General features: G+C 61.0%; 3 protein-coding genes across 7 annotated transcripts; 2 read left to right on the forward strand and 1 right to left on the reverse strand.

The window, feature by feature from the left end:
- Positions 1-129: 129 nt before the first annotated feature.
- JAK3 (Janus kinase 3) lies at positions 130-7841 on the reverse strand. The gene is made up of 24 exons (XM_030509611.1): positions 7711-7841; positions 7196-7390; positions 6960-7083; positions 6747-6858; positions 6193-6338; positions 5747-6029; positions 5551-5673; positions 5311-5468; positions 5027-5138; positions 4738-4924; positions 4223-4344; positions 4002-4133; positions 3837-3921; positions 3629-3762; positions 2888-3026; positions 2670-2821; positions 2033-2183; positions 1820-1959; positions 1410-1599; positions 1198-1322; positions 913-1085; positions 722-839; positions 540-650; positions 130-454 (listed from the first exon to the last, which is right to left on the reverse strand). The coding sequence occupies exons 2-24, from the start codon at positions 7380-7382 to the stop codon at positions 338-340; spliced, it is 3321 nt and encodes a 1106-aa protein (XP_030365471.1). The 5' UTR covers positions 7383-7390; positions 7711-7841; the 3' UTR covers positions 130-337.
- Positions 7842-9242: 1401 nt separating this feature from the next.
- On the forward strand, positions 9243-14194 carry SLC5A5 (solute carrier family 5 member 5). Of its 3 annotated transcripts, XR_003994744.1 has the most exons (15): positions 9243-9254; positions 9456-10022; positions 10107-10172; positions 10440-10491; positions 10589-10656; positions 10729-10883; positions 10963-11103; positions 11606-11735; positions 11842-11930; positions 12029-12141; positions 12463-12533; positions 13077-13163; positions 13253-13459; positions 13701-13804; positions 13907-14194. XR_003994744.1 is itself a non-coding variant. In XM_030509404.1 (14 exons), the coding sequence occupies exons 1-14, from the start codon at positions 9471-9473 to the stop codon at positions 14119-14121; spliced, it is 2049 nt and encodes a 682-aa protein (XP_030365264.1). In that variant the 5' UTR covers positions 9418-9470; the 3' UTR covers positions 14122-14155. The 3 variants fall into 3 exon arrangements, 1 of the variants encoding a protein (XP_030365264.1); XR_003994743.1 differs by lacking the exon at positions 9243-9254 and having other exon boundaries at positions 9418-10022; XM_030509404.1 differs by lacking the exon at positions 9243-9254 and having other exon boundaries at positions 9418-10022; positions 13253-13437; positions 13680-13804; positions 13907-14155.
- An 806-nt stretch (positions 14195-15000) lies between these two features.
- Positions 15001-24446, forward strand: CCDC124 (coiled-coil domain containing 124). 3 transcript variants are annotated; one of them, XM_030509579.1, is made up of 5 exons: positions 15001-15081; positions 15941-16112; positions 21810-21996; positions 22327-22441; positions 22758-24446. In XM_030509579.1, the coding sequence occupies exons 2-5, from the start codon at positions 15954-15956 to the stop codon at positions 22960-22962; spliced, it is 666 nt and encodes a 221-aa protein (XP_030365439.1). In that variant the 5' UTR covers positions 15001-15081; positions 15941-15953; the 3' UTR covers positions 22963-24446. The 3 variants fall into 3 exon arrangements, with proteins under 3 accessions (XP_030365439.1, XP_030365441.1, XP_030365440.1); XM_030509581.1 differs by lacking the exon at positions 15001-15081 and adding an exon at positions 15276-15822; XM_030509580.1 differs by lacking the exon at positions 15001-15081 and adding an exon at positions 15399-15835.
- The last annotated feature ends 148 nt before the right edge of the window (positions 24447-24594 follow it).

Below are 24594 nucleotides of genomic sequence, written 5' to 3' on the forward strand. Positions count from 1 at the left end.
GTGTGATGCTGAGCTCCAGCTCCCACCCTGGGTACTGCTGAGTGCCATCGTCCTGCCCCCAGCCCCATTTCTGCCTGGTTTCACCCCAAATCTGCCCTCCCGTGACCAGAGGAGCCCTGAGGAACTGGATGGAGAACAAACAAACCAAACTTTACTAGAACCCAAAGTCCCACCGTGGTGGAGGCAGCGACAGTCAGAAGAGGGGGAAAAGGGGGAACCAGAGTGGCATTACATGGGGAGGGTGATGGGGACCATGTCCCTGTATCTGGTAAAGCCAAGTGAAGCATCCCCACACTGTGTGCCTGTTGCTGGGAAGGGATGGGGGAAACCGTGGTCACTACCCACAGGCTTTGCTCCGTCCATCCCGCAGCGCCTCGATCTTTGGGACCAGCTCCCCAAAGGTGGGTCTGGCGCCGGGGTTGAAGGCCCAGCAGCTCAGCATCAGTGTGTAGACCTGGGGGAGGACACAAGGGATTGTGCCATCAGGGGGGCACGGTGGCCCCGCCCCGGGTCCCCACCAGCAGGGGCAGGGCTCTCACCTCCCCAGGGCAGCCGCATGGTGCCGGGAGGCGCCGGTTGTCCTTGAGGAGCTCCAGCAAGTGGCAGATGATCTGCGTTGTCTTCTCAGTGCCCATCATGCGGAGGAACTCCTGCGCGCACAGGGATGCCCATCGGCACAGGGCTTATACCAAAGGGAACAGGTCCAGGGTCAGGGTCTCACCTCCGAGGGGCTCCTGATCTTGTTGCTGTAGGTGAAGAGCTCGTAGAGGAGGACCCCGAAGCTCCAAATGTCAGATGCTCGAGAGAAGACATTGTCCGACAGGGACTCGGGCGCGTACCTGCCATGGGGAGGATGCTGAGCACTGGCTCCCGTGAGACCAGCACCACAACATCCCTCCCATGGCACCTCACCAGAAGACGGGACTCTGGCCGGGCTCCCGCACCACGTAATAGTCCTTGTCCTGCGGCAGCAGCTTGGCCAGCCCAAAGTCCCCGATCTTGACATGGGTCTCACTCTCCACCAGGATGTTCCTGCTGGCCAGGTCCCGGTGCACACAGCGCTGCGCACCCAGGTACTCCATGCCCTGCCCAGGATGCAGCCACTCACAGCATCCCCAGGGACCACAACGCCTCCATCCCCATCTGTCCCCACCCCACAGGGCAGAGCGGGAACTGCTTTGGTCCCCATGGTCCCACCTTGCAGATCTGCCAGGCGTAGAGGAGCAGGGTCCTGTGGGCCAGGCGGGGCTGGTTCTTCTGCAGGTAGTCCCGCAGGCAGCCGTTGGGCAGGTATTCCATCACCAGCCGCAGCCTGCGGCATCCTGCACCCACATCCATCACCCTCCAGCTGGGATGCAGGCAGAGCATCCCTGCCTATTCCCTGCCCTCTCCCTGCCCTATGCTCTCACCCCGGCTGTAGCAGACCCCCCGGTACTGGACAATGAAGTCGTGCTGCAGTGAGTGCAGGATCTGGATTTCCCTCTCAAAGTCCCTCAGCTCCTTGGCTGAATCCTGCTGCAGCTTCTTCACAGCCACCAGCTCGCCCGTGCTGTCGCCCAGCGGGTCATAGCGGCACAGCTCCACGCTCCCAAAGTTACCCTGGTGGGGATGTGAGATGCTGGGGTTCCTTGATGATGGGGGTCCCCATCATCTTCCCAGTGCCCCCCATATCCCACACAGGGCACAAACTACTCAGCTTTACAGGGCAAAGCATCCCCGCGTGGGCAGAGGATGTTTCATGCCCCACACACAGGTAAGGAAGTGTGTGGAGGGGTGCAACTCATGCCCTGATTTTGGGGCTCCCTCTGCCCCCGCTCACCTTGCCCAGCAGTGAGATGTACTTGAGGTGCCGCTCCTCAAAGCATGCGGGGTCCTGGCACATGGCGAGGGGCTCGCACCCCCAGAAGCTGTCCCGCAGTGCCACATCAGCAGGGGACAGGTCCGAGAGCAGCTCATAGTCTGGGAGAGGCAGGTGTGAGGGCCCCAGGGGGGTCCAAAGCCTGTCCCCCCCATCGCCATGTCATGGGCTCACCAGAGGTGATGAGGCTGTTGAGGTCGCGGATGAGGGCGCGGAAGCAGGGCCGGCGCCAGGGCTCATAGTCCATGCACTGCACGATGAGCGTGGCCAGCTCTGTCCACTTGGGTGCAGGGAGCTGGAGGCCACTCGCATAGAAGTCCAGCTTCTGCAGCGGGGAAGATGAGGCTCAGGCTCGTTATGGGCTGCTCGGCCCTGTGCCCCCCCCAAACAGCCCTTCAGTGGGCTGCACAAACCCCTCACGCCGCCCATGAACTAGATGGTCTTAAGGTCCTTTCCAACCCAAACCATTCCATGGCTCTGTGGTCACTCAAAGGGTGAAGGATGTCAGGCTGGGGCTTGGTTACTGCTAGTCCCTGCAGCACTGGGCCCACAAACACCTCGACACACACTGAGGTTGCGGGGGAGCCCTGCAAGACCCCAGCTCTAGGTGCCATGGGTGCCAGGGATGCCTACTGCCCCCAGTGATGCCCCTTCTCTGGGGTGACCAGATCCTCTTCCGGCAGAGAAATCCCAGGGTGGGACGGGCAGTGGGTGAGTGAGCAGAGCTCAGGCACAGCAGGATGGGGCAGGAGGTTCAGGATGCAGCGGGATGGGGCAGGAGGGTCGGGATGCAGGGACGGGGCATCCTCACCTTCTGGGGCTCCAGCAGGCTCACAGGCATATTCCCACCACTGAAGATCTCCCAGAGGGTCGCCCCAAAGCTCCACTTGTCTGCAGGCAGCGCCAGGCTTTTGGGGTCCTGGAGGCACTCAGGGGCCAGCCACGGGATGCGCTCCACCAACACTGGGGACAGGGGCCCTGCTCAGCACCCACCGGGGGGGCCCTGGCACCCCCAGCCCCGGCACTTACTGTCCTTGGCCAGGATGGTGACGCTGACTCCAGGGTCATTGAGTTTGATGAAGGGGGGGCTGCCACTGGCCACATCCCCCTCCCGCGTCAGCAGCACCTTCTTAGCTGAGATGTTGCCGTGGGTGATTTTCTTGTCCTCCTGGGGAGGAGAAAGGGACCAGCAACATCAGTGCAGCTCAGTCCATGGGGCAGCCCCGTGCACAGGACTGAGCTGGTCCAGCCAGGGTGAACCAATGGGGATGTGTGGGAACTGTGGGGATGTGGGTGCACATGGATGTGTGGGACCCATGGGACATAGCTGCACAGATGCTGAAGAATGCAGATGCATGAGTCATGTGACATGGATGTGCTGGAGCTGCAGGACATGGATGCATAGGAGATGCTGGACACGGATGCATGGGAGATTTTGGGCACAGATGCATGGGTGCTGTGGGATGTGGATGCATGGGGACTATGGGGCAGGGATGTATGGGTGCTGTGGGACATGGATGCATGGGAGCTGTGGGATGTGGAGGCATGGGGGCTATGGGACATGGATGCATGGGTGCTGTGGGATGTGGGTGCATGGGAGCTATTGGACATGGATGCATGGGAGATGTGGGATGTGGGTGCATGGGGGCTATGGGATATGGATGCATGGGAGCCATGGGATAAGGGCATGGGAGAACCGTGGGATGAGGACATGGGAGAGCTATGGGGAGCTGGCCCACAGGAGCTGCAGGACATGTGGATGCAGCTCACCAGGTAGTTGAGGGCATACGCCAGCTGCTTGGCCACCTGCAACTTCCAGCTTGTCGTCACCTTGGCCTCGCCTTGATTCTTCTTCAGGTAGAGATCCAGCGGTCCATACCTGACGTATTCCTGCACCATGATACCTGGTGGGGGGACAGCATGGGCAGGTCCAGCACATCCACATCCCATGGCTCCTATGCATCACCCTGGCACTCACTGTCCTTCCCGAGGCTGACGCCATGCAGCAGGACCAGATGTTTGTGGGAGAGCTGGCTCATGATGCTGGCGGCCTCCAGGAAGGACTGAATGGGGGAGAGGCCAGCTCAGGGGGGGCCATGGGGACCCCTGCCAGTGCTGGGCGCTGGGGCTGCTGCTGCCTCACCTCAGAGCAGTTCTGGTGGCTGCCATCCATCACCTTGAGCACCACCGTGGTCTGGTAGCACCCATCCTCCCCTTGGTCCTGCTTGATGCCCTTGTAGATGTGGGTGAAGGAGCCCTGCCCCAGGCTCTCGCCCTGCGGGGGTGGGGGGACGCTGGTGCAACAGCAGGTCCCTGCCCGTGTGCCCCGTCCCACCAGTGCCCCATGTCCCCCCTCCCCCGTACCCGTGTGAGGCTCTGGGGGTCGATCTTGTGGAACATCATCTGGTTGAGGCTGCGGCGGGGGGTGCAGGGGGAGCCGGGGGGCTGGGGGCAGCCGCTCCGCACGATCAGCAGGTTTGACTTGTCTGGGGGGGGAATGGCTGTGACATGCTGTGACCTCACACAGTCCGCCCTGTGACGTCACAGCCCACCCTGTGACGTCACAGCCCGCCCCATGATGTCACACAGCCCATCTTCTGCCGTCACACAGCCCCACTCTATGAGGCTCCGTGATGTCATGCAGCCTGCCCTGTCATGTCACACAGCCAGCTCTACGATGACGCAGGCTGCTCTGTGACGCCATCCAACCTCACTCTGTGATGTCATTTGATGACGTCACATAGCCTGCTCTGTGATGCCACAGTGGTGACACACAGCCACATGACATCACACAACCCATCCTGTGATGTCACATGACCCATCCTGTGACATCACACAACCTGTGCAGTGACATCACGCCCCGTCCCCTCCCCAGTCACCTCTGGGCTGGGGGGGGCAGCAGGCAGCCAGGCGCATGGGGGCACCCTCCGCCTGCAGCCCGCAGCGCCTGTAGGTGCCCAGCAGCTCCCGCAGGCTGCAGAACCGCCGTGGCACCCCCAAGAGCCCCCAGCTCCCGTCCTTGTCCCTGCGGATCAGGCAGCGCTTGTAGTCCCTGCCGGAGCGGGTCTGTGGGGGGAGAGCCGGGCTCAGCGGTGCAGGGACCCCTGGCAGCCCCCGGAGTCCTGCAGCAGCCACCGCAGGTCCCGCCAGTGCCGGTGCCGGTCTCACCTCGGTGCACACGGTCAGCAGGAGGCTGTCGAAGTCCTGCGGGCTGCGGCGCAGCAGGAATAGCCCCGGGCGGCTCCCGGCCCCCTTCAGCTTGTTCACAGCAAACTCGGAGCTGCAAATGGACCCCCCCATTGCTCAACCCTCCACCATGGCACTGCGATGGCCCCAGCATCACCCAGCAGTGAGCAGGATGGGGACCAGTGCCTCCAACCCATGATTTCTTCCCCCCCCCCACTCCATCACCCATGGGTTAGCGTTAACAAAGGGGGGGTCCTGGCACCCACCTGATGGGCCCGTGGCACTGGTTCTCCAGGTCCTCCAGGAGCCGGGGAGGAGCCACCTCTTTGCAGAAGAAGTGGTGGGCATCAGTCGTCAGGCGGTAGTAGCCGTCGATGAGGGCCACAAAGGAGCGTGCGTCCCGCAGCGAGGGGAACTCCATCTCCTGCAGCCAGGATGGGGTCAGCCCCACGCGACTCCCGGCCCCTGCCCCATGGGGGGTCCCCCAGACCCCACTCCCAGCTCACCAGCACCCGGTTGTCTGTCTTGGTGAGGGTGACAACGCGGTTCTCCACAGCGCCCCCGTCCCCACTCGCCTGCTTGATGCTGATGTCGGCAATGTCGGGGAAGTCGCAGAAGTGCTGTCGGGTCTGAGGGACACAATCAGCGCTGGCTCCACATTCCCACCTTCATCCCACCCCCAGGCGCAGCTCCCACCCTCACCTCGGAGCTGCCGCAGCTCCAGGAGACGCCGCTTTCACCGGCCACATGGATGGTGATGTCGGTGGAGGAGCTGGGAGCGCGCACACGGAAGCTCTCCTCGGCCCAGCGCCGCTGCAGCCGCTCCAGGTCCAGCAGGTACTTGAGCTTCAGGCAGCGCCCGTCAGGCTGGCAGCTCCCGAGCTTCTGCAGGGATTTGCTGAAGCGGTGCCGGATGCGCTTGCGGGTGAGGAAGCTGTGCTGCTGGATCTGACACCGCAGCGGCGCTGGGATGCAGGACTTGTAGCTGCAGGGATGGGGTGGTTAGGCAGTGGTGGGTGCCGGGCTGTCCCCATGGGTTCCGGGCTGTCCCCATGGGTTCCAGGCTGTCCTCATGGGTACTGGCCTGTCCCCATGGGTTCCAGGCTATCCCCATGGGTGCTGGGCTGTCCCCACAGCCCCCAGCTCACCTGATGTGGCTGAAGACCTCGTCGGGGCTCTGGTGCTTCTCCTTGGCGATGCGCAGCATGTCCAGCACAGCCAGGCCCAGGCACTCCTCCTGCCGGGGCAGGCTCAGTGCCACAGCCATGCGGCCGCTGATGAAGTCACTGCGGGACTGGGGAGGGCAAGGAGCTGAGGAGGGTCCCTGTGCCAGCCCCCAGTGCCCTACACTTGATGTACCCCAGTCACATCCTGCTCCAGGCTCTGGTTTCCTGCTGCTGCCCAGGAGCTGGCTCTGTCCTGGGGCATGCACGCCCCCAGGGTACACTGTGGCCCCCATTGCAGCAACCTGGGGTGCCCCAAGCCCAGTGTGGGATGCTCCAGCCGAGCTGGGTAGGAAGACCCACATCCCACAGGCATTGTGGTGGGTGCTGGAGGAGGAGGAGGAGGGTGGCATGGCCCTGGGCAGTGAAGGGCATCTCTGCACTGAGGTTAACACATATCACACCCCCGAGAAGCCACACGGGACCTCACCTGCGGTCCCTGGTGTTGGGGACAAAGATGCCAGCCTGGAAGGGCTCACCTGGGCAAAAAGGTAATCAATGACAGGGTAGTCCAGGACAGGGCTGGTCCGGTCGTTCAGCAGCTGGAAACGGTGGGACTGCCCCAGCCCACACCAGCTGGGGAAGAAGAACCTGATGGGGAGAGCAGAGGAGGCCTCAGCATCACATCTCCCACACCGCACAACCCCTATTCACCATCGGAGACTCCCCAGGGAGCTGGGCTGGGATTGTACCTGATCCTGTATACCACGACCTGGCTGCAGGACTCATCGATGGTGAAGAGGTGGTTGGGAGGGAACCAGCAGCTCAGGTCCTCAGTGGCCAGGGCGAAGAGCGAGTGGCACACGGGCAGCACGCCTGGGGACAGGAACGGTGCCGTGACCCCCCCGGAGGATGGGCATGTCCGGTACCCATGGCACTGGGGCCGATGGGCACGGCCAGTACCCACAGCAGCAGGGCCGATGCTCACCACAGGCTTTGGCAGCGCAGACACAGAGCTCCTCGGCCGTGTACTCGCCAAAGGTGAAGGTGAGGATGCCAGCAGCGCCAGGGGGCACCCGGTGGTACAGGTACACTTGGAGGGTGCCTGTCTCGGTGGAGGAGAGGCTGCAGGAGCGCTCCCCGATCAGGGGCGTCTCCTCACCCAGCGGGGCCATGGTGGGGACTGCAAGGACAGGGGGAGCTCAGCTGTGACCCCAATCCCCTTCCCCATCAATTTCCCTTAGCATCCTCCCTGGGATCAAACCCCACCACTGAGCTGCAGCATCTCCAGGGCTGGGGTCAGCCTATCCTGGGGAGGATGAAGGGGAAACTGAGGCACGCAGCCTGTTCTGCAGGCATGGGGATAAACCCACCACCCCCAGCCACTGTCTGTGTTCCCATGCCCCGAATCGGTCCCAGGAATGGGCAGGGAGGACTCGGCTCCATGCCTGTGCTCAGCTGGGCTGGATGGATCTCACGAAGCCCCCTGTCCTGGTGTGGTACCTGCTCCCGACTGCTCCGGCCCTGGGGAATGGGTCCGGGTCCGGGCTGTGCTGCTGGATCAGGGCTCCTGGGTTGGGGTTCTGGGGTCGGGGTCCTGGTCAGGGTCCTGGGTCGGGGTTCCGGGGCTGTGTAAGTGGCTGCTCGGAGCCTGCAAGTGAGGAGAGAGTCAAAACTCCCCTCGGTGACTTCCTTCCTGCCCGCAGCCTCCTCGCAGGCGGCTTCCTGGCAAGGGAGGGTGGTTTGGGGTGAGGGGTGGAAAGGAGCCACCCCATGGTGCAGGCACCAGCTAGGGGGTGAGGGGGCAGGGAGTGGGGCACCCCACTGGGTGCTGGGCACCCCGCTGGGCACCCCAATGGAGCCAGCTCCTTGCTGGTCCTGCAGCAGCCTCCGGTGCTGTGGGTTCTGCAGGGGTGGGCAATGCTCTGCCAGGGCCCCTTCCTGTCCCACCCCACTGTGCAGGGCAAGGGGCTGGATGCTTCCTGCCCCCCCACTGCACCCCATTGCTGGGACCCTCCCTGCCCCACTCAGCCCCACTGAGATGGGCTCAGCCCCTTTGCCCTGGCTGTGGCCCGGTCAGCCCAGCCCCATGATGCTGCTGGTGCTGTCATGCCTTTGGGGTCACCATGGGGCTGGTGCGTGCCTGCTCCCAGTGCCATGTGGCATCGCACATACCCGCTGACGGATGTGGCCAGGCCCAGCAGTCACCACTTGTTGTTTTTCCCCTTTCTGCTGCTCTAACCAGCTCGGCAAGGAGGCAAAGCCAGGGCGAGGCAGGAAAAGGGGTCCCTGGGGACAGGGGTTGGGGACAAGTCCACCAGGTGGGGTCAAATCCCGGGGATCAGGGACTCTCCTCCGCCTCAGTGCTCAGTGATGCCCTGTGGTGGCTCTGTTCCCACACTGGGGCTCATGCCCGGTCCCAGCCCCAGGCTCATCCCCAGGGCTCAGGCCAAAGTGGGGAAATCCCTGTGGGACAAACCCGTCCAGATGCCGGGCAGGACAAAGCAGCGTTTGTACCAGGGAATGAGGAAGCCGGACCGGCTCCACGCTCGGCGCCACGTATCCCATCAACCGGATCCATCCCTGCACTCCCCCGGGCTCAGTGGCTGCGATAGGGGGTGCCAGGAGTTAACCGGGGTGCACGGGAGGGAAGGGGTTATATACGCGGCCCCTGACGGCTCCGAGGGTCCCTCCCCGACGGCCTGAACCTGCCCCTGGTGCCCACCCCGCGGCTGCAGGAGCCCGAGGCGCGACCGGCCCCTCGCCACCACCGCAGACACCGCAGCAGCGACCCACCGGGCCCCCCCGGCAGCGCCCGCTCCCTCCCAGGTGCCGCGGATCCGGGGCCTTGCTCTGGGTAAAGGTTTAGCTTGGGTTTGTTTTGTCCCCTGGGGCTGGAGATAACCCGGCTCCGGCAGCTCTGCTGCTCCCTGCTTGTGCCTCTGTGTCCTTCGGGTGCTCGAGCCATAGGGCCAGTGCCAGGAGCACTCCGGAGCTGCTGGACCAGGCGCTGCTGTTCTCCTCTCGTGCATGCTCCGAACCAGGAGGTATCCAGGACAATTCCCGTGCTGAGCTCAGGAATTCAGGCTCTGCAGCCAAACACCCGCCCAGCTGCTCAGCACAGTCCTGACCTGGGATGCGGACAGGGTGGGATGGGACGGGAAAGGGTGGCAAACATGCTCTTCACTCCCTGCTTGGTCCTTTCTGAATGTTGGTCAATAACTACATGGAGTTTTCTCCCCCTCCAGTTTCACCACCCTCGGATGCACCAGTGCCGCTCTGGCCTGTCCTATCTGTGTGTGCTGTGTCCCTGTGCTGTGTCCCTGTGCCCTGTCCCTGTGCTGTGCCCCTGTGCCGTGTACCTCAGCCGTGTGTGCCGTGTCCCCGTGCTGTGTCCCTGTGCCGTGTCCCTGGCTGGGGTCTCTCCCCCTGCAGCTGCCACGCTGGCGCCGGCAGAGAGCCTGGAGCAGTGGGTGCCAGAGCGTCTCACCTTCAGCCTCTGGGACTACGGGGTGTTCGCACTGATGCTGCTGGTGTCCACCGGGATCGGGCTGTTCCACGGCCTCGCCAGGGGCGGCCAGAAGACATCAGAGGATTTCTTCACGGGGGGCCGGCGCATGTCAGCGCTGCCTGTGGGGCTCTCACTCTCCGCCAGCTTCATGTCAGCCATCCAAGTTCTGGGGGTGCCAGCCGAGGCGCACCGCTACGGAGCCAAGTTCCTCTGGATGTGCGTGGGGCAGCTCCTCAACACGCTGCTCACCACGAAGCTCTTCCTGCCCGTCTTCTACCGCTTGGGGCTCACCAGCACCTATGAGGTGGGCATGGGCAAGGTGGAGGGGCAGAGGGATGCATCCAGCCCCCGAGATGGACCCACCGCTCTCCCTTCTCCTTGTCCCCAGTACCTGGAGCGGCGGTTCAGCAGGAGCGTGCGGCTCTGCGGGACCCTGCAGTACGTGATGGCCACGGTGCGTGTCCGCGGTGCGCAGGTGGGATGGGGACAGTGGGGCCATGGCACGCGGCGGGGGCTTGGATCCGGCTGCTCTGGCACTGCCCCGAGCCCCCTGGGAAGCTTCCACATTCCCAAGCTCGTGTTTTCTGTGGCTCAAAGCAAATAGATCCTGGAGGGAGCCGTGTTTGGAATGAAAACCTCAGTGTTTTCCCAGCGCCGTCACGCTCCATCCCCATCCCCACAGTGCCGGTGGCATGCGGTGCTGACCCCCCTCTTCCCGCAGATGCTGTACACAGGGATCGTCATCTATGCCCCGGCCCTGATCCTTAACCAAGGTGCGATCCCCATCATGTCCCCATCCCTGCACTGGGGACATCTCAGCCCTGTCTTTGCCCCCCAGGGCTCTGCTCAGCACCTTCTCTTCTCCACCAGTGACCGGTCTGGACATCTGGGCATCCCTGCTCTCCACCGGAGTCATCTGCACCTTCTACACCACCATAGTGAGGGAGGGAGCGGGGGGTCCTGGGGGGCCGTGGGGGGCCTGGTGCTCACTATGGCTCTGTCTGGTGCAGGGTGGGATGAAGGCTGTCATCTGGACAGACGTCTTCCAGGTCTTCGTGATGCTCTCCGGCTTCCTCGCCATCATCATCCGGGGGGTACTGCTGGTGGGGGGCCCCACCATGGTGCTGGCCATTGCTGCCAATGGCTCCAGGGTGAACCTGGCTGAGTAAGTCCCCCCCAGCCCGTGGGGTGCCGGAGGGGGGTGTCAATGCCAGCCCCAGCTCACCCCAAATCCCGGTGCCCAGCTTCAACCCGGACCCGCGGAGCCGGTACACGGTGTGGACCTTCCTGGTGGGGGGCACGCTGGTCTGGCTCTCCATGTATGGTGTCAACCAGGCTCAGGTCCAGCGCTACGTGGCCTGCAGGACCGAGAGAGAGGCCAGGATGTGAGTCCATGGGGATGCAGGGATGAGCTGGATCCTGCTCTGCATGGGATGGCGCATGGGGGCAAGGGGCTGCTCTGGGTGGGGGTGATGGCTGCAATGGCTGCAACGGCCACAATGGCTGCATCCAGCCTGTCCCCTCAGGGAGCACAGTGCCTGCATCCCTGTATGGCCCCTGCAGCCCTGCATGGACCCTGCATGAACCTTATACCCTTGTGTGGACCCTGCAACCCTACACGGACCCTGCAGCCCTGCATGGACCCCTGCATGAACCTTATACCCTTGTGTGGACCCGACAACCCTGCACGGACCTTGCACGGACCTTGCACGGACCCTGCACAGACCCTGCACGGACCCTGCACCCCTGCATTGCCCTTGTGTGACTGTATGGCCCTGCACCCCTGCATGGCCCTGCATCCCTATATGGCCCATGCACCCCTGGATGGACCCCACATGCCTACAGAGGGCCCCTCTCAGTGGGGTTTCTCCCTCCCCATGCTTGCAGGGCGCTGCTGGTCAATCAAGTGGGGCTCTTCTGCATCGTCTCCAGTGCAGTGGCCTGTGGCCTTGTGATGTTTGCACTCTACAAGGACTGCGATCCCCTCCTCGCCGGCTACATCTCGGCCCCTGACCAGGTACCAGCTGTGCCCTCTCGAGCTGCAGATGGAGGGCAGCGAGGTGGAAGGGTGAAAGGGATGGACCCGGGGTCCTGCTCTTCCAATGCAGCCTCTTCCCCCATAGTACATGCCCTACCTGGTGCTTGACATCTTCAAGACATCCCCAGGGGTGCCAGGGCTGTTCCTAGCCTGTGCCTACAGCGGGACCCTGAGGTGAGGATGGGGCACCCCTCGCCCCAAGGGGACCCCAAAGCTGCCCGTGGGAGGGGACTCCCGCTGGCTGCCGGGGCTGAGCGCTGCCCGCACCGCAGCACGGCCTCCACCAGCATCAACGCCATGGCCGCCGTCACTGTCGAGGACCTCATCAAGCCCAGGCTGCCCGCGCTGGCACCGCAGCGGCTGACCCTCATCTCCAAAGGGCTGTGTGAGTGGGCACGGGAACCGTGCCATGCCGAGCTGTGCCACCCCTGTCCTGTGCTGCACCGCACTGCTCTGTGCCATACCATGGTGTACACCACGGTGCCATGCTACCTCATCCCATGCCACGCCATGCTACCCCTCCCCTGTGCTGCTCCGCACTGGTTTGTGCTGTGCCATAGTGCCATGCCATGGTGCCAAGCTGTGCCATGCCATACTGCCATGCTACGCAATGCCATGCTGGGCCATTCCATGCCATGCCATGCTGTGCCATGCCATGCCATGCTGTGCCGTGCCAGCGGTGCTGAGCCGTCCCCTCTCCCCACAGCGCTCATCTACGGCACCTCATGCATCACGGTGGCCGCTCTGGCCTCGCTGCTGGGGGGGGGTGTGCTGCAGGTGAGCCCCGCGGAGCAGAACCACGTCCAGCTGAGACCCCCCCTGCCCCGGCCACGCGCCACCGGCTGCCCGAGAGCCCTGGAGCCAGCCGGGGCCTGGGGCACAGCCAAGCACCCTCCTCCTCCTCCCCGTCCTCCTCATCATCGTCCTCCTTCTTCTTCTCTTCTTCCTTTTCCTCCTCCTCCTTCTTCTCACCCTCCTCATTCTCCTTCTCCTCTTCCTCCTTTTCTTCCTCTTCCTCCTCCTCCTTCTCTTTCTTTTCCTCTTCCTTCTTCTCCTCCTCTTCTACCTCCTCCTGCTCCTTCTCCTCATCCTCCTCCTCTACCTCTTCTTTCTCCTCTTCCTCTTCCTCCTTTTCTTCCTCCTCATCCTCCTTGTTCTCCTCTCCTCATTCTCCTCTCCTCCTCCTCCTCTTTCTCTTCCTTCTCCTCTTCCTCTTTCTCCTCCTCTTCTTCCTCCTCCTCCTCCTTCTCCTTCTCCTTCTCCTCCTCCTCACCACCCTCCAGCCAGGGCGGTGCAGCTGAGCTCTCACCCCCCTTCCAGGGCTCTTTCACCGTCATGGGGGTGATCAGCGGCCCACTGCTGGGCGCCTTCATCCTGGGCATGTTCCTGCCCATGTGCTCCACAGCTGTGAGTCCTGGGGGGGGGGGGTGGTGGTTGGAGGGTTCCAAGGGTCCCGCTGCCCCCCCGGGCCGTGCGGACCTCGCTGCTCTGCGCAGGGCGTGCTGGGGGGCCTGGCCATCGGCCTGGCCCTCTCCTTGTGGGTGGCCGCGGGGGGCACCCTGTACCCCCCCAGCGCTGCCACCATGGGGGTGCTGCCGGCCTCCGGAGCCCTCTGTTCCCTCTACAACCGCACCACCGGCGCCAACCGCACCGTGCTGCTGGGACCGCTGCCCCCCCCGCGAGGAACCGCCGGCGCCGGCACGGTGAGGGAGGGGCCGGAGGGGGGGGCTTCCTGTGATGTCACACTTGTGATGTCACCACACTTTCCCTGCTCGCTGTGATGTCACCCTGGTTTCCTTGTGACATCACACCGCTTTGTTCCTTGTGACGTCACGTGGCTGTCGCTGTTCTCTGTGACGTCACACTGTGTTGTTCCTTGTGACATCACACTCCTGTCCCCGCTCTCTGTGGTGTCACATGGCTGCCTCTGCCACCCCCTCGCAGCCCAGCCATCGTGGGTGACTTCTATGCCATCTCCTACCTGTACTATGGGGCGCTGGGGACCCTCACCACAGTGGTGGCCGGGCTCCTGCTCAGCTCCGTGCCAGGTGAGGCTGGGAGCCAGGCAGGGATATGACCCAGCACCGGGGTGGGGGCCCATGTTTCCTCCCCCCTCACAGCCCATCCCTATGGCACCCCCTTTCCGGCAGGGCTGAGCAAGCGGACACGGCTGCCCCCGGGCGTGCTATGGTGGGACATCATGAAGCAGACGTCGTTGGTGGCCCCCACGGGTGACAAGACCCCGGGGGAAGAGCCCCTGGGCAAGGCTGAAGCCCCCCAGGTGCTACCGGAGGGGGATGGCAGCACCCCCCGCCCCGGGCCCAGCACCGCCACTGACCTCCTGCTGCAGGAGACCCATGTGTAGGGTGTGGGGCGGGGGGGTCACCAGGCTGGGAGGACACAGGATGAAGTCTCCAATAAAGAAGGAGCTGTTTCCAGAGGAGCCCATCCTTGGGGGGCTGCAGGGGACCAGGGCACAGCTGCTGCCTCTATGGAGATGGGGGGACAGTGGGAGCAGTGGGGGGCAATGGGGGCCATGGGGGCAATAGGAGGTAATGGGGGACAATGGAAGCAATGGAGGGTAGTGGGGGGCAATGCGGGGCAGTGGGGGACAATGGGGGACAGTGGGAGCAATGGGGGGCAGCAGGGGGGCAATGCGGGACGATGGGGCAGTGGGGGGCAATGGGAGACAATGGGGGCAATAGGAGGCAATGCAGGGCAATGGGGGACAATGGGGCACTGGGGGACAATGGGGGACAATGGGAGCAATGAGGGGCCATGGGGGGCAATGGGGAGCAATGGAGAGGCAATGGGGGACGGGCCCTGCTCTGCTAAGCCCCGCCCCACGCCGATAACAATTGGCCGCGCCCTGCTAAGCCCCGCCCGTGTTGCGTCAGCCCGTCTCGCCAAGCCCCGCCCCCATGCCCATTGACCGCACCCTGCCAAGGCCCGCCCGCCGCCGCCGCGAGAGCCGCTCCGTCGCGCCGCCATCTTTGTGCCGGGCAGGGGCGGCGGCGGTAGCGGTAAAAGAGCGGGAGCTCTCCCCTCCTTCACGCCGCGCCTTGCGCGCTGCCGCTCGGCCCGTGCCACCCGGCCCGTGCCGCCCGGCCCGTGCCGCCCGGCCCGTGCCGCCGCCGGGCCTGGCGCTGTAGCGTGGGCAAGAACGGACCGTGCCCTCAGCAAAGATGGCGGCGGCGGGATGCGCCCCTCCTTCTCCCTAACGAGCCGCCAGCGCCGCTCGTCCCTCCCCGCCCCTCCCCTCCCGCGGGAGCGGCGCGAGGCGGTGACGCGCAACACGCGCGACGGCCGGAGCGGCGGGGCCTGGGTAGGAGCGGGGCCGGGCCTCGGGGCCGGGCAGGGCCGGGGTGCGGGGGGAAGCGGCGCTGAGGAGCGGGGCCGGGACGGGAGGGGGAAGGTCGGGGAGAGCCCCGAGGGAGGGCTCGGGGCGGCGCTGAGGGGAAGGGCCGGAGGGGCGCGGCGGGAGGGGCGCGGCGTTGGGGGGCCGGGAGGGAGGGAGGTGTGTCCGTGTCCCCAACAAAGGCAGCCGGGCGGGGCGCAGCGGGCAGGGCCGGGGGTGCTGCGGCCCGTGCCCTTCAGGGAGGGTCAGAGCAGGAGCGGGGGGGAACAAAGATTTAATCCAGGCCCGGCTCTTAAACGCTTGAGGCTGGAGCTGCCAGCCCTGCCCGGAGCGCTCCTCTGCGGCTTCTTGTTTAGCAGATCGTTCTCTGCCATTGCAAGTGAAGATTTAGGATGCGCAGCGCAGTGTCTGCACGGGCAGCGTCCTGGAAAGGCCCTTTCCTGGTGCCTGGTTGATTTTGAGGCTCCTGTTGGACTCTTCCTCCCCCGCTGACACAGGGGAGGTGGCCACGGGACAGGGCCGCGGGGCTGTGTGTGTGCAGGCAGGCAGAGGGTGTGATACAGAGTCCGTGCTGCCTCCTCCAGCTCAGTTTGTCGTGTTGCAGCACAATAAATAGGCAGGAGGGACTGTCTTCTGCTGACGATCTGGATGGAGTGAGCAGAATTCCTCCTGGATGAGCTGGGAGCTTGCCCGGGATCTCCAAACAGTGTGAGGCAATCAGGGGAGTTTCTTAGTGTGACTTCCAGCAGTTCCTGCTTCCTGGGATGACAATGAACCCGAGATCCTCTCTAGGGCAAGGATCTGAACCCTTTCCTCTCCTCTGCAGATCACCTTGAGTGATGCCCAAGAAGTTCCAAGGGGAAAACACCAAGTCGGCTGCTGCCCGCGCAAGGAAGGCTGAGGCAAAGGCAGCAGCTGATGCCAAACGGCAGCAGGAGCTGGAAGATGCCTACTGGAAGGATGAAGACAAACACGTGATGAGGAAGGAACAGAGGAAGGTGAATGGCTGGTCAGGGAGAAGGGGAGCTCCAGGCTTGCTTAGAAGGGGTTGCTTCTCCTCTGCTGTCCCCACATATTGTCCTCAGCTTAGTTTTGGGTAGAAGAGCTGGAACTAGTGGCTCCTCTGGGAGCTAAAACAAGCCAAGTGTGGGAGTAAGTGTAAGCTCTGCTGTGTAATTCCAAAATGTGGTGGATCTTAGAGTTTCCCAAGGGAAGCAGGAAAAAAGCTGTATTGTTGGAATGACTTTAAAACTGAACTCAGGCAAAGATGAGGAACTCTGCCGGGGCTTGATTCTTGAGCAAGCAGTTCTTTAGTTTGGTTTTCTTTTCCTTTCTTAACTGGTCTTTGATTCTTCTAGAAGGAAGAAGAAATCAGCAGGGTTAAGGGTTCCCAAGCTTTTTGTTCTCATCCCTCACTTGGTGTTACATCAGGACACATCTCTTAAAGGGTTCTCTCCAGTTTGCTCTTACCAGCTTGCTCCCCCTCTTAGCCTCCATGTTCCATAACAGAACACTTCCATGTTCTTTCCTGGCTTCTTTGGGGTTTCATGTCCCATACCAATGATAGACAAACCTACCTTCTGGGTGGGTGGAAACAAACTGTTGGTGATGACTTTGCTGCCTCTTATGAAGTGGTTCCTTTCCCCTTACACAGACAGGGCTTCCACTGGCCACAGAAGTGGGGTTTTGGGGGTTCCTGGCTTTGTGCTGCTCTGAGCTGGGGCTGCCTGAGCTCGCTGTGTTGGTGCAAACACAGTGGCTGGGCAGCAGGAGGCCAGCGTGTCCCTGTGACCCCATGAGTTCACCCCTAATGTGTGTCTTGAGGTTTGGCATTCAGAGTCCTCTGTGCTCTTCCCCATCCCAATCCTGGAATGCTGCCTAATTACTTCCTGGAACAAAGAGTTCTTATTGCTCTCCTTAAGACTTGGCCAACAGTGACCTGTTGGACTGGGCTTCCAAAGCAGCCTCCTGCAGGGCAGGAGTGTGGAGGCTGGAGAGGGGGCCTGTGTCAGGAGCTGGAATTGCTAACTGGAAAACCAATTCCATCCCAGAGCCCCCAGACTGGGCTTTAGAGAAGCCAGTGAGGCACTTTGCACTCGGGACATCATCCATCCCTCTCCCTGCATCAGCAGAGCCCTGGTCTCTTCTGTCTGAATTTCACCTGAGCACTGCTTCAGTGTGTTGGCTTCCCCCAAATCCCTCACAGAGGTGGAATTCTCTGCTTGGATACAGGAAGTTCTCCTGCCAGGAAGGCTCCATGTCAATTGCACCTGCACAGGAGCTCTTCCTGCCTAAGCTGGGCCTTTGTGTGGCTGAGCAAGTGGCCAACACATGAATGATGGGTGAAACCTTCCTCAGCTGCTTCTCCAGTGCCATCCAGCTGGAATATCCCCATGGAGAACGGAAGAAGCCGCCTGTGCCCCATTGCAGGGACAGGGTGTGTGGCTCGGATTGTAAATGATTTTCCATCCCCATCCTAGAGAGGGTAGAAACCAAACTGTTCACAGGAGTCAGGCTTCCCTGGAGGAGTAACTGCCTTGCGGGTGGTGCTGGCATGGGAATAGCGCTGCTGGCATGGGAATAGCGCTGCCGGCCGCGGCCATGTGCTGCAGCAGGGGCTCAGCGATCGCCCCCGGGGAGGGGATGGTGCTGCGTGGAGGAGGATGCTCCCAGCAGCTCTTCCCACCTCTTCCAGCTCTTCCCCGGCTCTCCGGGCGATGGCGGTAACACGCTAACAGCGCCCCCAGGATCCCTGCACTGCCAACGGGCAGGAGGGGTGGAAGCCTTTGGGGGGTGCTGAGGCCAAACCCTGCATTCGGGGTCTCTTTAAACGCCACCCCCCCCACCCCATGCTCTGAGAGCAGCCTCCGGAGCTGAGCCCTGCTACCAGGGGATGATGCTCATTTGCTGGCTCTGTGATGCAGAAAGGAGCATCCGAGCTCTGTGAGGTGTGATTCCTCCTCTGGCACCTTCCCTGCAGAGCTCCAGCTGGAAAGCACAGGATCTACATCTTCCTTGCTGGAATTTTAACCTGGGTAACTGCTTTTCTTTCAGCATTTGGGCGTGTTCATCCTTCCTGGCCCTTCCCACTCCTCCTGTGCAGGGTCAGATCCTCCAGCTCAGCACCATGCTCCTCAGCAGCCTGATCCCAGCAGGGTTTTCTCTGTGCAGAGACACCTAAAGTGTGTCTGGTGGTGGAACAGCCACGGGTCCATGTGTGTGTCCTGGGGAAGCTGCTTGGAAGGGTGACAAGTCATTCCATCTGCTGGAGCAATCACACCTTCTTTTCTCTCTGACCTTGGGCACACATGGGAAGATCTCGCTGGCTGGGACGCAGTCAGATTCCCAATCTCCTTCCCAAACTCAGTGGGAATGGCGAAGGGAGAGTGTGTGGGTGATACAGGAGCAAGAAGACCTTGTGTGTGCGGGATCTGGGGAAAGATTCCAGTTCAGTGCAGGGCGAGTAGTGCTGGAAGGGTGCAGGAGGGAGCAGCGACTCCCTTGGTGTGGGGTTTCTGCCCTTCTCCTTCCCTTCAGCTGTGCTCAGGGGCTGTGGGGCTGCAGCTTGCAGCCGTGGCGCAGGCGGGTGAGTGGTGACTTTCTCTTCCCCCTCCTCTCCTCTGATTCAGTGTGGAATTACTCAGCTGTGAGCAGCACTCTTGTTCACATCAAATGCAAGACAGGGCAAGCGACTGTTCTTCCCTCTTTGGAGGACGTCTTCGTGGTACCGGGTACCCAATACTGAACTCTGATTGCTCAAATGAGTAACGTGGGGCAGAGATGTAGTGGGGAGGGGTTCACAGCCCAGAACTGACTTTCTCAGGCTCCAGTATCCCTTGGGTGCTTGCTGGGGGCAGTGGAAGGAGCGTGTCTGATCTCAGCTCAAAGCTCTGGAGTGCCTCAGGGAGCCTGCTGAGCGCTTGGCCATGCTCCAGGTCGGTTATACCCCACGCACTTTGTGACTGAATCATCTCTTTGCATTGCTTTTCCCTTCTGCCCTGTAAGGAGCAGGGTGCTCTCCAGCCTCCCCCAGGCTCCTGCTTCAGTTGGCCACTTGCTCCCAAAGCCCCATGTGTGGGACCTTGTTCTCTTTCTGCCTAGCTAAAGCTCTTCTGAATTGCCCTGTCCGTTCTCTGCAAGGCTGGGAACTCCCATTTCAACACACAAATCCTTGGGAACAGAAGTGTCCAGCTAAAGGAATCTTCCCCCTCTAAGTGCAGCAATGTTGAGGCAGAAAATCATTCATATCCTTTCCAGTTTTCTCATAGCTTTGTGGTATGTTCCACTGGGACAAATCTAAACCTCTCTTTCATCAGGACTTTTAAGCCGATGCATAAAGGATTAGTTTGGTTTGGCCCAACCTGAGAAGTCTCTTCAAAGCTGACAGCTTCAGGCCCCTGGGGCTTTGGGCTTGGGGAGCAGGAGGCTCAGAGCTGCTGCTTTGGAGCCCTGCAGGTGGTGCAGAGCAGACCTGAATGTGAGAGGCCACAGGGGAAACCTGAGTGTGTAGATTTTAGAGGTCTTGTGACACACGAGGAATGGTGCCAACTTATTTACTGCCTGCAAATAGCAACTAGGGTGTAGATGCCAGGGAGCAGCTCACTCTGGAGGAGAGGAGTCACCGGAGGTCCCCTGCAGCACACAGACCAGGAGGAGGCCTCTGTGCCCTACTTGTGCCTCTTTCCCCTTGGCCAAGTGGCTCTGTCCTCTTTGGAGATGGCAACAGAGCATTACCCTGGAATCTGTGCTCTGTCAGATGTGTCTCAGCGGGGGCTGTATGGTGCTGAGCTGGCTGCAATGGAGGACAGGCCCCTTTGTGTAATAAATAGGTAAAAGAGAATCTTTTCTAACTATAAATAACATTCCTGTTCTGAACTGGCTTGCTCCCTTCCCTTAGGTCCTTAGTGCTCATGTATCCACTCCTTCTGTGGCTCCTGAATTATTGAAGGTACAGCCACACCTGCAGCCTTGCTGTGCTCACTGTGCCAGCACCTTCTCTGGGTTACCTTGTTTATCACCCCTGAGCTTCAGAGCTGGGACATTTGCATTAGCTCGTGTTCCAGGCATGATACCAGTACCTGGAATACACAGTGCTGCTTCTCTTGCATGTGCTTTACGTCTAATTAAATGGCTTATTCCATCCGATGGCTGGACCTTCAGTGAGTTCTAGGTCCCTCCTTCTGTTTTGGCACATTAAACTCTCCAGTTTGAGGAGTGTTTCTGCACTCTGCCTAAAAAGAGGCCCCCAGAGGCTGGTGGCCAAGCTGGAAATCCCAGCTGGAGCTGGAGCTGTGCTGAGTGAGGTGGGCAAAGCACCCTGGTGGCTCTTGCTCAGGCATATCCCTGTGTAGCCATTTTAAAGGCAGGGTAAAGGCAGCCTTCCCCTTCTTCTTGTGGCACCCTTCCTATTCCAGGAGTGGCCAAAATCCCTCCTGACCTGGCAGCCTGAGGACACTTGTTTGCTCAGCCTTTACTAGAAGAGGGAGAGGCCCCCCAGGAGAGCATTGGGCAGGGGAAGCTGGAGCTGGTGGCTTAAAGAAGCGAGTTTGCACTTGGAAATCACAGCCCGGTGCTGTGGCTCAAGGCACCGAGCACTGAATGACCAAGACTTTGAAGGCTGCCACTTGCAATAAAGGCTCCACCCCTCCAAAGGCTGTTTTCCCATCCCAGCCCCAGCTGCTCCCAGCGTTGCTGGGTGAGCCTTTCCTTGCCTTCCCGTTGAAAGGCCTGGTCCTTGATGCAAACAGCAGCAGCCTGAGGGGGTGATTTGATTCAGCGTTTGTAGGCTTTGATTCTGGTTTTTATGAGGCTTGCTTTAAGCTCTTGAGCTGTGGAGCACCTTCGGGGGTTCTTTTGTTTCATAGAGTCTCGGTGCCCAGCCTTGCTCAGGTGTCTCAAGTGGGCCCTACCCCAACATGCATAATTCTGCTCCTGCTCCGTGGCCATGGATGGCAGCGGGTTGTGTTACTGCTGGGCTGGGTTTGCTGCCTTTGAGTAAACCCATTCCATTAATGCTCCATCAGTTCCTTGAGCCATCCCAGTGAATAATGGATGAGCGCCAGAATTAAGTGTCCATGTAACTAACTGAGGTACGAAATGCTCTGCGGGCTGTGACACTGCACTTGTTTTCTTTTCTGCAGGGGAGAGAAGGAGGAAAACTCAAAGGCAAAGTGCTGAAAGCCCTTAAGGGCCTGTTGCATGGTCTTGTCAGCCTCTTCCCTGGGCCTTGGAGGGCAAAGTGGCTCTTAACCTCCTTGTGGAGCACTTGAAAATCCCCACAGGAGCTGCACTGCTTGTTGGATTTGGTCTCCCTGCCTGCCCTGAGCCAGAGCTGAGTGAATTCAGCCTCTTGACTGGCTTGTCTCAAACAACTGCTGAACTTTCAACCTCTGACCACTCTTAAAGTGGAGAACTTCATGTGGTTGTCAGCAGGGTTGTGTTTCACGGTCCTGCCGTCCCAGGGAGCCTGTGTGTGGGTGCAGACAGGGCAGGGAATGATTATTCCAAAAGAGCAAGCTATCACTGTCTCAGGGGGGGGAACCAGCCAACATGCCCTCTGATAGGAGGAGGTCAGTGCCGCGTTAGCTGCAGAAGTGAGGTGCCTGTTCCTGCTCGAGTGGGGTACCCTGCTAGTTGGATCTCTCCCCCCTATGGAGGTGTAAGGGTGGAGGTGAGCGGGTCCTTTCTCCCTTCAGGAAGAGCGGGAGAAGCGGCGCCTGGAGCAGCTGGAGCGCAAGAAGGAGCTGCAGCGCCTGCTGGAGGAGGAAGACTCAAAGCTGAAGGGGAAGTCACCCAAGCAGGTCACTCCAGGCAAAGTCACCAGGGCCCAGATCGAGGAGACAATCAGGAAAGACCAGCAGCAGAAGGAGAATGCAGAAACAGGTTTGGTGGTACCACAGAAAGGCCCTGATGGCCACAGGGGGCTGGGAGTGGGAAGGGGGCTCTTCCTTCCTTCACTCTTGCTGAAGGACAAGGTGTTTGGAAGGCAAGAGCTGCCTGTAGCTGTTGTGTGCTGCATGTTTTGCTGGGTCTAACGCTCAGGTGGGGGGAAGAAGAAACCTCCTGTCACCTTGAGGTGGAGGAAGAGAGCTGCTGAGGGCTGGGACTGAGCTCTGCCTGGGTTTCCTCAGAGTGCTTTGGAAAGCCTTGTGAGGGTGTTGCACAAGCTGGATTTGACATTCGTGGCTCTCCCTTTCCCCCCTGTCTGTGCAGTGGAAAAGGAGAAGACTCACTTGGAGGTCCCCTTGGAAGAGAACATCAACAGAAGGGTGCTGGAGGAAGGATCAGTGGAGGCCAGGACGATTGAAGATGCCATTGCTGTCCTCAGGTACGTGGCTGTATCACAGCAGTGCTCTCCTTTGAAGGTGTTGCTTCCCTTCGGAGAAATCCTTGTGGATCCTCCTCCAGAACTGGCTCCTCTTTATTCTCTGCTTGTCACTTCCTATCTCAACAGCAAGAACAGGACCTGTCCCTTGGCCTGTTGTTCTGTGGAGAGTATTTGAAGTGGGTGGGAGGAGTATCATGGGACTTCCTGCTTTATCACCCGAGTTACTCTGTAGGCACTTGGTTGTGCTGACAGGGGTTCAGTGGTGCTGCTGGAGGTGGCTCTGACGTGTGGCTCCCTCTGAATTCCCTCCTGGCAGCGTTGCCAATGACCTGGATCGGCACCCGGAGCGCCGGATGAAAGCCGCTTTCACCGCCTTCGAGGAGCTCAACCTGCCGCGCCTGAAGCAGGAGAACCCCAACATGCGCCTGTCCCAGCTCAAGCAGCTCCTCAAGAAGGAGTGGATGAAGTCTCCAGAAAACCCCATGAACCAGCGGCACAAGGCTTACAACAGCCAAAAGTAGAACTAGAGCTGAGCAATCACCCCCGCCACGGACAGGGGGCTGGAGCCCCCAGGGCTCTGCTCCGAGGAGAACAGGAGACACAAGGAACCTCCTCTCCTTTTGTTTCCCTTTCCCTACCCCCAGTTTCTGTCTGTTCTTGGATTTAAGATAAGCACGAGGCCACGGCTCAGGACCCTGCATGGTCCTGTCCCCCCGGGCGTGCTGGTGCAGCACGACCAGGACACACCACCACCACCTTCCTGTCCCCCAAAGCCACTTGTCTTACAACAAAAACAAGCTACTAACTCGCTTCCAGCCCTTCAGTGCTCCCAGGGTGCAGCCTCAGCACTGCTGCCTGCCAAGGTGGGGACCCCCCAGGACCCACTTCCAGGCTGGACCTCACCCAAACTGCATCACCCCAACTCTGCTGTGGCTGCGCCGCATGCTCATCCTCTGCAGGGTGAGTATTTCTTGCAACCACCATGAGGAAGGCACCCCCCCGCTGTTGCTCATGTCATCTTGGTGCTGGGATGTCCCCACGTTGATTCCAGACTGGGATTGCTGTTGGCATTGCCTGCTGCCAGCCACCTCTGGGTCTCAACTGGAGTTAGATGGGGAGGAGGAACCACAACGGGAGCAGAAGCTCCATCAGTGAAGAGTTACGGGCGAAGAGAGAGAATAACCTGCCATCTTCAAGGAGGAAGAGGAGAAGTCCCGCAGCGCAGCGCAATCCCTGCAGAACACTGGTGCCACACTCCTCCGTGTCACCTCCCTGGTGGCCTTGCCCAGAGCCTCACACGCTGCTGGTGGGACAGGAGCTCCCGGAGGGGCTGTGACCCTGCACAACCCACGAGCTGCCTCAAGGAGGGAAGCTGCTGCTTCTCCCATCGCTGCTTCCCCTGCCTGCTCCCAGGCTCGGGCAGGAGCCTGGGGAAGGGGATCGGGAATGTCAGCTCAGCCACTGCTGCACTGAGGGCACAGACCTGCCTGTGCCAATGCTCCAGCAGAAATGGGTGAGCCCCTCTCCATGACCAAGCACTGGGATTTCCTCTCTTCCCTTTTCACTTCTCTTCTGGTCTCCTTTAGGAATGAAACGCCTTCCTATGACCTAAACCCGTGCCTGTTGCAGCTGGTGCTTTACCCGAGTGGATAACCAGGGAATGCCACCCCCAGGGCTGGCTCAGCATCCCGCTGGCATTCCTTCCTGTGGTGTGGCACCACCAGGGCTCATCCCGGGCAGGGGGTGGCCCCTGTCCCTGCACAGGATCGCTCCTGAGCGATGCGGGAGTCTGGGCGGCAGCGGCAGCTTTTGCACTTGGGTGGGTTGAGGAGCAGCAGCGGCTGTTTGGGGGCTCTCTTGCACCCCGCTGAGGAGGCAGCTGGGCCGGGGTGTGTGTGTCCCCCCCCCAGGTAAAGGCAGGGAGGAAGGTGCCCGGTGCCCCCCCCGCCCCGTTCTGTGAGGAGTTTGTTGTGTTTGAACCCCATTAAAAGTAATAAATCCCAAACCCTCTGAACTTGTTGAGGGAAGAAAAGCTGGGGTGGGGGGGAGGGGGGATGTTCCTCCCCTAAATGGTGGCTGAAAATCGTCCTGGAGTTAATTCCTGCCTGGATTAGGGATTTGGGAGAGGGGGAGGAACCCCCTTTGTGCTTCCC

Source organism: Strigops habroptila, chromosome 20 (assembly GCF_004027225.2).
Source record: "Strigops habroptila isolate Jane chromosome 20, bStrHab1.2.pri, whole genome shotgun sequence".
Taxonomy (NCBI): domain Eukaryota; kingdom Metazoa; phylum Chordata; class Aves; order Psittaciformes; family Psittacidae; genus Strigops; species Strigops habroptila.

Excerpts from the sequence above, each read along its gene's own strand:
- JAK3 (XM_030509611.1), bottom strand. The coding sequence starts at position 7,382 with ATGGCCCCGCTGGGTGAGGAGACGCCCCTGATCGGGGAGCGCTCCTGC. Across the intron at positions 6,339-6,746 it reads TTGATTACCTTTTTGCCCAG|TCCCGCAGTGACTTCATCAG; the intron begins GTGAGCCCTTCC and ends TGCCCTCCCCAG. Across the intron at positions 455-539 it reads CATGCGGCTGCCCTGGGGAG|GTCTACACACTGATGCTGAG; the intron begins GTGAGAGCCCTG and ends GTCCTCCCCCAG.
- SLC5A5 (XM_030509404.1), top strand. The coding sequence starts at position 9,471 with ATGCACCAGTGCCGCTCTGGCCTGTCCTATCTGTGTGTGCTGTGTCCC. Across the intron at positions 11,931-12,028 it reads GCCTACAGCGGGACCCTGAG|CACGGCCTCCACCAGCATCA; the intron begins GTGAGGATGGGG and ends CCCGCACCGCAG. Across the intron at positions 13,164-13,252 it reads TGCCCATGTGCTCCACAGCT|GGCGTGCTGGGGGGCCTGGC; the intron begins GTGAGTCCTGGG and ends TGCTCTGCGCAG.
- CCDC124 (XM_030509579.1), top strand. The coding sequence starts at position 15,954 with ATGCCCAAGAAGTTCCAAGGGGAAAACACCAAGTCGGCTGCTGCCCGC. Across the intron at positions 16,113-21,809 it reads TGAGGAAGGAACAGAGGAAG|GAAGAGCGGGAGAAGCGGCG; the intron begins GTGAATGGCTGG and ends TTCTCCCTTCAG. Across the intron at positions 21,997-22,326 it reads GAAGGAGAATGCAGAAACAG|TGGAAAAGGAGAAGACTCAC; the intron begins GTTTGGTGGTAC and ends CTGTCTGTGCAG.